General features: G+C 41.0%; 1 protein-coding gene across 3 annotated transcripts in view; it reads right to left on the reverse strand.

The window, feature by feature from the left end:
* CLIC5 (chloride intracellular channel 5) overlaps window positions 1-12,359 on the reverse strand; it is a 92,354-nt gene that overhangs the window by 23,669 nt on the left and 56,326 nt on the right. For all 3 annotated transcript variants that reach the window (XM_075144904.1, XM_075144903.1, XM_075144902.1), the window contains 3 exons: window positions 9,473-9,582; window positions 9,023-9,148; window positions 7,573-7,679 (listed from right to left, as the gene is read on the reverse strand). In XM_075144904.1, the coding sequence (XP_075001005.1) occupies window positions 7,573-7,679; window positions 9,023-9,148; window positions 9,473-9,582 (343 nt within the window). The remainder of the gene's footprint in view (window positions 1-7,572; window positions 7,680-9,022; window positions 9,149-9,472; window positions 9,583-12,359) is intronic.

The raw sequence follows: 12,359 nt of genomic DNA on the forward strand, positions 1-12,359 counted from the left end.
AACATACTTAACATGTACCAAGTATATTGCAACGAGGGGAGTTACCCACCAGTGCGAAACCATAGAGCAATGAAGTTAAAATTCAATTCTAAATAATAATGTAATTTAGGCCTCCCATTCCAGCAGCGAGGCGCTTAATTCCTCCCAGGACTGCTGCCGCCAGATTGCTCTAATCCACTTCCAGCTGTGCTACTGCTCCTGTGTGCGAGCATGGGAGCTCGGCTGGGAAACAGAACAAAGCATCCCAGTAAAGCCAGCAGCACTTGGAGGAATATTCAAACACACAGGGGAAATAATTCCCTCTTAAAGAAGAGCATCTGCCAACTACTGTTCCCATTGCAAGTATTTTAGTCTAGGCCTGGCCTGTGCATATTCAGCAAAGGCTTGAGAACATGCCTTAATTTGAGCATATGATTAACCTCGTTGACTGCAGTATATATTGTCAACTGTTTTTTAGGGTTTTGCATATTCTCTGTCTTGAACCTATATAAATACTTTTTTTTTTTCCATTTTTTTCTCTCCCTCCCCGTGGTATGCTATGGTTTCAAAGTTACTTCAGCACAGATGTGTCAGAAAACTGTCTGCTAGTACATTGATTGTAAATATTTACTGCTCCCAGAATGGCTGCATCTAAGACTGCTAATGAGGCATACCAAGTCCCTGCCTTGGGGGGCCTGCAGTCTGCTCGCATTTGGACTTACACAGAGTTTTAGTTTTAGTTTTGTATTGTTTTCAAGTAGTATTTTTCACATTTCTATCAGGAAATCTTCATACCTTAACTAGCAAGGTCTTAGAAGAAGAAAAAACCTAAATGATAGGAAAGTTCAGAAATATTCCCTAGTAAGGTACATATTTCCAAGGTTAAGAAGATGGTTTGTTATCGTTTTAGGAAACTGAAAACTTCTTCCTTCCAATGGCATAAAATTTCAGTTCTTAGTTTTGGCAGCTCAAAAGATATTGGTCCTTAAAGCTGTCACTGGTACCAGAGAGAATATTGATGGCTCTGGGCCTGCAGCCAGCATGACTTTGAGAAGTTTCAAAAAGTTATTTCTCCAACAAACTTACTTTGCAAACTGCTGTTTCTGAGCATTTTAGAATCAGTCTTTGATTACTGGGCAGAAAGGAGATAAAGCAATTTAGGATGGATGATAAATGCAACTTGCGGCACTACTTAACAAGGTAGCACACAGCTATCACCACTGTTTTAGTGGTCTTTATATGTGTGTTTTTAAAAAGAGACAGAGTGGAGAACAGTTTTATTAACATATCATGAGTGAGTTATATGGGTCATCCCAAATGAATGGCAATAAAAGCTTTATATCACACTCACCAACATGCATTTGGTACTTTATGTGCCACAAATGTTGCAGAAAAGCTATTTTACATACATTTTAAAGACTGGGTATTTTTTATATTAGGGCTGGTTTTGTAAAGCTGCCAGGCACTTTAGCTACCGCGAGCCCAACAGTACTCAGCGGGAGCCATAAAAACTTGTTTAAACTGTTCTGAAATAGCTTTTTTGTGCTTCAAAATGCCAAAAGATCTGTCATCCTGATATGTTCCATCACAAAGCAAGTCCTTTTCTCTAAAACAATTTTAAAAGCTATATTTTTAGTCCTTCCTGGTTGCATGATAGAGAAAACTTAACATTGTCACAGCACAGGAGAAATTGTGGCTCGGGCTGGGCCGTGGGCAGGTGTGGGGTTTTGTAGTGGAAAAGGGAAATTCCTTCAACTAAAGAGAAAGAAGGAAAAATTTTAATGGCAAGTTGATATACAGACATCACACACACACATATATATATATAGACCTATATATTTATATGGCACTTTGAAAATCTATGTAAAAAGCGTAAAGCATTAACGTTGGCCCTGAATGAGAGCCTGATCCAAGATCCGTGTCACAGGAAACTCCCCATCGATTCAAGGGCATCCAAACAGCTTTTTAAACTTGCTCCGTTCAAGTCAAGAGGAGCTTTGCCGGGCACTTTGCTGGGCACAGGGTGAAGCCTTTAGGCACAGAATAGGCCAGAAGGATCAAAGACTCAGGACTCAGTGTCACATGTACCATTATAATCTGACCCCTTTGGATGTGAGAAGCCAGGCTGGGAGGATGAGAGGTGACCTCCAGCCCTTCTCCACCAAGCATGGAGATGCTTTGGGGACAGAGGTTTTCCTCTCCTGCACCGACCTGCTGCTGGAGTCAGAACAGACCACGCTTGTCAGGATGACACAGGCTGACCCCCAACATCAAGAAGCTCCTGTCCCGGCTACGTATATCAGCTCAGGTGCCACAAAGGGTCCGCACCATACAGCTGTTATTACTGTAAATATTCTACGTAGGGTTTTGGAGTGAACCAATTTTCTGCTTATTTAAGGACGTATGTGATGGCTTCTAGAAAGGATCAGAGCACGCCGACCAGTCTGTACCGATATTGTGGGTCTGACTCTCTTCCCAGCAGGAGCAACTCCACAGAGTCAAAGCTGCCAAAAACTGATGTAGGCCAGTTTTAATTCCAGTCCTGTATGTGTCTGTGCATATCTACTCTATACATACATACACAGCACACGAAGAGAGACATTTCCCACCTCACGCACCTAACCACAAAGTGTGATGTAGCTACCTAAAGAGGTGAACGGCATTTAGTCACATGTAAGTTAATGATTTAAATGCGCTTTTATTTTTGGCCTCTTGATGTAAATCCAAACCAGACAAGCGGAGTCCTCTGGTCAGACGGCTGGAAATTCCTCTGCATGAAATCATGTTGGTGGTCTCCCGGCTCAGCGCCTTCTGAAGAGCCGTACAGTGAAATATCCTTCCGTACCACTAATGAATGCGCCCACCCACACTGGAGCTGGTGCCCCCTAAGAACTCAATTCAAGAACAACTTTTTAAACTCATAAATGAAATCAAAGGGCTCATTCTATGAGGCAAAGAACTTATAATTTTAGGCGGGACGGTTAATGGGTGGTTACTATATGTTGTCCCCTTGGTTTGCAGTATACAGTCTCGCAAGAAAAAATAATAAGCCTGATACCGAATATGTACACAGCATTCCAATTAATTAAATTTCATCCTTCTCCAATGAACACATAAATTGTTGCTACCCTGGTTACTGTACAGAGCTTGAGTGACTTGCTCAGCATCAACCAAAGGAACCAAAGTAAACTCACAAGGTCTTGGTTTACCTTCCTGTGCTCAGACAAGATCTCCTTCTAGATATTAAACAATCACTAAGCAATCAAAAACTCTCAAATTGTCCACGAAAACTTGAGCAAGAGCATCCAGGAAATAATTTTTAAGACTACTGCCACTCAACTCTCCCACGGACTCCTGTTCTTGTGTGGATGAGCACTTGCCATTTCAAGTACAAGCGGTGAAGCCTGGTGGCCACGGCCGGAGGACTGAATAACCCAGCTGTGCTATCGAAGCGAGGCGCGGATCTAATCCCGCGAGGAGGAGATGACTCCTTCAGAGAGGCCTGTTATAAAATTATCGAGTGACACAGGGGGTGGAAGGAATCAAGCCCGTCGTAATTGAACTGACTTGAAATAATAAATGCACACACTTTCTTTAAACACAGCTTGCCACATCCTGAGAATCTGGAATCAATTCCTTCCCTTTCAAGAAGCTTAAAAGTGGTGGGACTTTGATATGGCATGAGCATGTTTGCTTCTGGGCTTACAGCCCTCACCAGCCCGTTCCAAACCTTTCAGCGTTTTTAAAGCATAAGACAGAAAAGTTAGGAAAACAAAGATGGAAAAAAAGAATCAGAAATTCAGGGAACTATTAAATCAGGGCAGCCTAGCTGCCAAATACCTTTGGTAAGTAAATGAATCATGATCAATAACATATTGCCATACAGACTTACAGAAGAAGGTTATCACCTGCTTCTATGCCAGGCATAAAACATAATGGCATGCGGCTAACGAAGTACTGCGTGAATCCAGAAAAAAAAAGTACTATTTTTCTCTGTAATGTTAAAGCATTTTACTTCAAAGTAATTTTAAGTCATCCAGAAAAAACATGATTTTTTCCATGAAAACTTCGTCAAAATTGATGATAGGTTATTATGAAACACTTCTCTTTTGACAACGTTGCATTTGTAAGAGTAAACTGTCATGATAGAAGGAGACCTATTTTGTTAAGGGAATGTTTCAGACCTGATAGTAAAGCTGCTTGCTTTATCTATTCACATATTTGCCAGCAGAGGGTATCACAATCTTAGAAACAAACAGACATATATATCATTTTGTCTATTCATTTACACGCAAGAATTCAGACACACACTAAACCAAGAAATCACAAATCTTGTTTTCTTCAGTAACTTTTCCACTATCAGGAAAAAAAAAAATCATTAGGCTACAGACCCTGTTGTTAATGCCTTCTCACCACCTCTCTCAGGATAGGAAATATTGCAACGACATAGCCAAGTGATGGCATCACTTGAAGTCTGAAATTGTTGCATGACCCTGGCTGTAAACCCTCCTGGGAGGAACCCCAGCTTGGGCTTATCTTTGGCGAGCATTAGGTTCTCATTAATTCTAACATCCAGTACCCACATACTGCATAAATCTCATTAATTATCCCAACCACTTCACGCCACTTTTCCACAAAGATTTAATAGCCACAGGCTGTAGTGAGAGCTCATGTTACGTAGACCACATGATCTCTGCTAAACCACCATGCTACGAAGAATGATCATATATAATTACACCTAACCCACACTTCTCGCAGACAGAGATAGGCTGATGCTACAAATTCCCAGCCTGATATCCCATGCATTAATGAATTCACCTCCCTGACTCCTAAGTTAAAAGAACTTAATTTCAACAACCTGATGTTTGGTGCTTTAGCTTACTGGGTATTCAGCACTCCCCTATTCCCAACCAAAAGAAATTTAAATTATTTTTTATATACTGGTCTGGATTCTCCAATCTATTTTTGATTTACTAAAAAGCCTTTTTCTATTCATGTATTTTGATCATGTGCAACTGATGTCCTGGACACTGGTGTGGCTTTCCAGCCTAACCCAAGCACTTGAGTCAGCTAGAGCTAGGAGGCAATATAGAGGATGACTATGTATCATTACCTTTACCTGAGAGCTGTAGGTGTATCGGAACTGTATAAGATAACCACAGGCAGCAATCTGTTCTTTTTGGATCTTGCCTGCTCACATGGAGACATATAATTCTGAGTAATTATATTTTATGTTTATAAAGTGCTTTTTATTATATATACAACTACTTCTGCTGTTATATAGGAAAGAGAATGCATCGGAACCTGCTGCAAAATGACATGTATCAGATCAAGGCTAGAGCCCTAGATCCCTTTTGACTGGCGTTGCAATTTTAAAAAATACCAATCAAAAAGAAATAGGTTCATTAGGAAATACGTATACAGTGGTGCTGTCCTTTCCTTTTTTGCGTGTAGTCTTTTCACTACTCAAGAAATCTACCTTTTCATTAAGTTATTATCTGCCATCCAAATCAGCCTTCAGAATGACTGCTGCAGGTTCAGATGAGCTGGATAGAAAAGTGGGTAAAACGTCCCTGGGATAAGGGAAAAGCTATTCTTGCTTAGCCCTTGAAAAGTCAATTACTCTGCTGAAATGGAGGTCTACTTCCCATGTGGCATGGACTGATAGTCCCAAGGACTCCAAGGTCCTCAGGTTGAGAGAAAGAACATGTAGGTATACTTACACTCTGCTTGCCTCTGCTTTATTCTCCTTGCACTGCAGCACTCCAGCTGTAAAAAATTAAGCTAAAAGCTTTTCTCTACTTCAAAGAGGAAAGCTGAGTATCAGTATGTTCAGAGATTGCAACATGTCTGGATATCACAGGAGCACAAACCAGCTAACAAAATGGAGTGAGGACGTTTGCAGGGAACAAAACTTGCTGCTCTCCTGCAGCTTAACATCTCTTTTCTCTATAACCTTGGTGTGCTCAGTTGCCATCGGGAAGGATTTTCCTTTTATTTTCAAGAGTACCTACACCAAGGGTTTGTTAAGCGGAACTAGGGAAAGCTCCCATTAATCACACAGCAGCTAGTGAAAATGTGGAGACCTGGTCATGAGCACTTTGCGAGGTTAGATTCCTTATCTCGTAGTGGCGGATATCCGACCTTGAATTCCAGCTCTGGTTATAGCCAGATGCAGACACCTCTAGGACAGCCGTTCATTACTGGCTGGAGCTGCCAGCCCTTATGAGTCTGGGGATTTGCATACTACAGAGTCACTGAAAAGCAACGCATTGGCATTATGCATATGGACAGATACCTGTGGCTGTGTTAGAATGCTAGGGGCAGCACGGCTGAATTTGAGATTTACAGTTGTGGAGCAGACCATAAAAATTCCTTGTAAATGGCCAAGTAACATCTATTTAGTCTAACTCTTAATTTATCTTCCTTTTACAAATTCCTACAGAGGTTAGCTGAGCATCCCATTAACATTAGACAAAAAAAAAACTTTTTAGCATCCCTGAGAAGTGAAGCACTATAATTATTTCCTTCTGTTAACAACGCAAAAATATGACGGAGCAGATTGTTATCTGACATAAATCATCATTTACCCATTTTCTTCTCATGGGTCAGCCCCAGGCAATGAAATATAATCACACAGATGAAATCTGTAGCAGAGATGGATCCTGAAAAAATCTAGTCTTCTCTAAACGACATGATATGAGTGCATGGTGTTTAACGTGCCTTAGCTCTCTGTCTGTGAAACTAGTAATATCAGGTAAGATGTACACCAGGGAGTGACTGCAAATATTCTACTAGATCATCTCGAGGGATACAGCAGTGTAAATCCATTAGCTTTCACGGAGCAACAGGAGCTTAGACCAGCTGAAGTCTTGCCTCTCTGAGGGGAAAGGAATGTGGAGAAGAAAAGCGATTTAATTACAAAGACAGTGTAGGATGCGTGTAAATATGCATGGCATCCAGCTTCTGGGGGAGGTATTTCTTTTGACACACAAACATGTGAGGGAAAGTCTGGAGCTTACAGAGTGCAATTACATTTCTTAAGGCCACTTCTTTCATTTAATTACTTTATGTTTAATATCTTGATATAACTCAGTTTATATGAGCAAATTAGCTATAATGGCGTAACATAATCATGAGATAAGCGGGCCACTAACAAATCATGAAGGGTCAGGGGATGGGTTGCTCTCACCCAGCCATTCACTGCTGAATTTTTACTACTAGCATGGGTTTGGGTCCAGTCAATTAGCACTCCTCTAGTGCCTGGGCAGAGTAGAGGAGGTAGCACGGGCCACCAGCCACTTCCAGTAAGGAGTATGGGATCCTGTTCTGGTGAGGAAGCTGGGCTGTATGGATAGAAGCCATGTCATGGCAATTGGTAAAGGGGCTACCGAACGCTCTGCAGCCTCTTTTATTTACAAGTATAAATGTAATCAATTCAGCTGCGGACATGTGCATTGAGTCCACTGAACCTACCATCTCAAGATGATCAGCAGCGGTACCTGATGTCATATGAACAGAGTTTACAATAAAATGATAGGAGAATGGCAAAATTATTCCAATTCCACAAACTCTCTGGCACATCCTACTCACCAGCATTATCCTGCTGCTTGGTATTTTTGATGTATGCAGAAAATTTGGAGAAGATATCGATTCCAGCAGTGTTTGATTCCCGGTGCTTAGCAGCCAGCTTGGGGTACCTGAAAAGGGAGCAGCCGTGTGGAGAGTAACATCTTCCTACCAGCAACATAGTGATGATTACAAATACAATTTACAAGAAGAAAGAAAAAAAGCCCTGTATGAGGAACTGTAATTAACGCTGTCATTTATCTCAAAACAACAGCTTGGCAAGTCCCTCTTAATAATATCTGTGTCTGTCAAGGCAGGCGTTTGGATAGTTACACAAGGATGGCTTCCTGACAAAGGTAATTGCACTGGTGCTTTATGTGACCACGCTCCAAAATTCAGTGGCCTTAAATCAGAAGGAAGCATAAATTTCCAGAAAGGTGCAGGGGAGTTTGGCAGTCAGCTCTCTCTGTTATGAATGGCAGTGGTGTCTAATTCCCTATGCTGAAAATGTACTCCAGAATGTAATAGCAAGGCATTTAGTATTACCCAGGTGAAGGAACATAAAGTTTTCAGTCTCTGAATTGTTTTTTATAGACATCTGGTGCAAAGGAATATATCGATTTGAAAGACCAACACAAACTAACGACTCCTACTGATTTCAGTGGTCTTGGACCAGAGTATAGAAAATTTAAATATCTGATCTCTGGCCTCAGGATTGGTCTATAGCTGCTGATTCAGTTGGAGGTAAAACACTCCATAAGGAACCGAGCCAATTTTCATTGATTCATAGATTTTAAATTCCAAAACACAAGCCAACATTTTTTTTCCCATTATCCTTGTATTAAGTCCAAAATGTTTGACTAAGGCGTATCTGGTGAATCTGAACCTTTCCTTGGTAGCTTGTTCCAATGGTCAATCATCCATACTGAAAAAATCTGTGCCTTGTTTCTAATCTGAGTTAGTTTGGTTATAACTTCCAGTCATGGGCTTTTGTCATTTCTTGACTAGAATAATGAGCACTTTTCTGCCTCCAGAGCCTCTCGTACTCTGTAATCAGTTCGCCTTCCAACCTTTCTAATACACCATACAGCTCAGAAACCTCCAGTTTTTCGCTGTAAAATGCTTTTCCTGGCACAGATATTTTGTGTGGCAATTTTCGGCATCTATTCCAAGTTATTTTTAGCTTTCTAAAATGTGGACACCAGACCCCTACAAAATTTTTCTAGTATTGCTCTCCTCCATTCTGCATACAAGGGCATCCTGAAATGTGTACAGAGAAAACATTCTGCAGTTATTAGTCATACAAGTAACCTTCACACATGGAAGTCATCTCACTGAAGCCAGCAAGTTTCATAAATAAATATTACTCCTGTAAGTAAAGCTTGTAGGAGGGAGTGCTTTTTAGGAACTCCTCTTAGGACATCTTTCATTCATAGGAAATGGAATATTGACTGAAAAAATCCCAAGTTCTTACTTTGGAGGTGCAAGAGTCTCTTCCAAGAATTCCTCAATCTTGTTAACATCTGTCTTGACTTCTCCATTAAAAGTCAAGAAAGGTGGGTGGGTCCCAGGAGCCAGATTGTGTAGGTCAGCTGGCTTTCTGCAGAGAGAGAAAAAGTCATGAAATCGGTAATCTTTATGGTCAGGTAGTTGCACAGATATTTATAGTTCCTACAAAATCAGTTTGCCCTTCTTTTTCCTTCTGTAGTTTGTGGTTAGAAGACTTTGAAACTACCCCAAGCACCCTGTTTAATATAAAAACATTCCACAAGTGAAAAAAAACCCAAATCTGAATCCCAACTATTTTGTTGTGCACCACAGACTCTCTAGGCTAGATACAAATCTGATTGAACTTGGTGGGGCCTTTCTATAGGGCAAACATTGGCTCATATAACTATTTTCAATTAAACTGAACAATTTTTACCTTTTCAGGTCAACAGTGGTGACGTTGAACACAACTCCTTTGAGCCACAGGATCATGAAGAGACGCTGGGAGAACGGGCAGTTCCCAATGCTTTCTCCATCTATACCAGCCTGAGGGATGGAAAGAGAGGAAAAATAGATTTCAGACTTGTTAGTCACTTACCTCCCTCAAGATGGAAAATTGATGTCGAAAGAAAAATAACCAGTTTAAACATAACCGACAGTGCCTGTTATTTAATACAGTTTATCATCAACACAAGAATGGAGTTACTCCAGAATTCAGCCTTCATCAGGAGCTTGAGAAAGCAACCTGGTGCCTCTCCTGAGGGCAGCTCTGGGTAAAGGAGATGTGTCCCTTACTGATGGCAGGCAACTTCCAGGAGACTATATTCTTTCAATTACTCTCATCCCTACAGGACTGCCTGCTTCATGGACGTGCTAGAAAACTCAGGACAAGTTTTTTGCTCTATTTAAGTCTATGCAGTGCAGCTTATATCAGCTTAAGATCTGCTTCACTGTTTTACTATCCAAAATGTGGACTTTCAGATCAAGATTTAAACCCGAGCACTCCGGACATTCACTCGTTCTTGCTCACATCCAGTAAAGCAACAGCCTCAGAAACAAACGACCAGATCCAGACAGAAATCTCCATCCGAATCCTTCCGAGGTTCAAGGCAGATTTCAGCCACCGCATTCAGTCTGTTCCTATCTCTAATACCTAATGAGTTGCCTACAAACCACTACAAAACAATAAAAAACTGCTAGTGTTAGCATTGAGGAAACAGCCTGTTTTTTCCTCTAAAAATTTATGGTCTTTAGCCATGCAAATTCTGACTTTGAGCCACGGAGGGATACAAATAACACTCGCTGAACTGAGCCAAAGCTGCGTCCAAGGACAACATCCTTCTACAATAATTATGCTTGTGGCTAAAGCTTTCAGGATGATAATGGTTTTGATAGATTTCCATTTTAATTTGTGGTGCCATTGTGTTTAAAAGATTCTTATAATCCTGGTGAAGCAACCAACCTTCCGTTGTTGACCCACACGGGTTGCATAACTGTATTTTATGCACACAGTGTGTGTCCGAAAACAGCTGATGAAAGAGCTAAGCAAATACATGCCCTTTTCCTTTGGAGAAAATATTATATTACTTTGTTTGCTCTCATAAATTTTATCTTATTAATATTCAAGCTGTGAGGTAGCATTTCTCTGTCTTAAAGAAGGAACCACTCCTAATTACTGCAGTTCTGTGAAACATTCACAGCACAACAAGAAACATTTTGAGATGTGTCCAGTTGCTACAAATTCAGGCGTTGCATGTGGAATGTTTAGCTGAAAGACTTTCTGGTAGGCGTCGTGAATCTTTCTCATGTCTTGAACGCAGCTTTTGATGATTCTGGGTTTAAAAACAAATTCCAGATTTCCCATCCACCAGAATATGGAGTGAGTGTGGATTCAAGGCTTGGAGACAACCCGTCGTAAAGTTTAGGGCTAGGTAAAGTTTTTCTCTGGGTTCAGATTCGGTTTCAAACACTCAGACTCTAGAGGTATTTGGATATGGGGGTACAGTCTGGCTGCACTTTTACGTGAAATTATGAATCTGCAATATGCCTGGCACATGGCATATGCAAGAACCAGCAAACAATGAAAGAGTGGTATGGCATGAGGATGAGCAAGAGACGATGCATTTTCCCATCTGCCTAAGGTGTGAGTAGCCTAGTTTTGCAAAATTTTATTAACTAAATAGTTAGATCTGTTCTGCAAATTTCATGGCAAAACAATGACAATGTTACCATGGGAATACCAGGCACCACCATATTGCATGAAATAATTACTGCAAATTCACATTTGTTGTTTTGGCTTCGGCTTGTTAAACCGGTGCCAATAACTTTTAACTTCTTACCCTTCCTGAAAAGAGGCAAATGCTATAGGAGAAAACAGCGATACAACGCCAAATTTCCCCTTGGCTTTTTCACCATCTCAGTCATAATCATATCCTTCATAATGGAGCTGGCTAATTGAGTCTACAAACAATGTATTTGAACCTAAAATTTGAAGAAAAACAGATCGATGACTGAATTAGAGGGCAAAAGAGTGCAGACAGAAGGGCTGATTCTCATTTTACCTTCTCTGGATTTACTTTGGCTTATAACTCCATTGAATCTGATTCACTCTTCACCTGCCTCCCTTCAAAACGCGTGTAAAACCCTGGTTTGCCAAGTCCTGCAAATACCTTGTGAGTAAAGGGGTCTTGTCTCACAATAACATGCAAAGCTCCAGCCCCCCTGCAGGTCTCCATCCCGCATGGAGGCAATCTCCCGCCTGCCCTCATCACCCACTTTTTGTGCTGCAAGTAACAATTTCACCTTTTTCAGGAAAGAGACTCAGGGAGACCATTTCCCTGCTCTCTCCAATTATATATTCTCATACAAAGGTGAAGGGTTACCCAGATCTGCATCTTTTTACACGTTCTCCTGCAAGGCAATGGTGAAAAACCCTCTCAAGACCAGAGAGGATTATTGAGGGAACAAAGCAGATGAATGGCAATGAAGACACAGAAGTGATGGGTCATGTGAGGTTAAGGGATGCAGAAGTCATTGGGGACAGAGGAAAGATGCAGTGTCTGGAAGAAATAAGATTCACTTAGACATTAAAAATAAAACAAATTGTGGTGGTCAAACGAGGCCTCCAACAGCCCCAAATGGTCAAAATATTTTCCCAACACTTCCAAAAGAGTGGGAAACACTAATTGCTAGAGACACATTGGGAATAGACAGAGGAAATTCCAGAAACGAAAGATAAACTAAAAAAAAAGTACGGTGTGATCTGCGTTCAAAGCTCCTGGATCTGGAAGCCAGGCTCATGATTTGGGTGGAGTCTGACTCAT

Source organism: Calonectris borealis, chromosome 3, assembly GCF_964195595.1.
Source record: "Calonectris borealis chromosome 3, bCalBor7.hap1.2, whole genome shotgun sequence".
Taxonomy (NCBI): domain Eukaryota; kingdom Metazoa; phylum Chordata; class Aves; order Procellariiformes; family Procellariidae; genus Calonectris; species Calonectris borealis.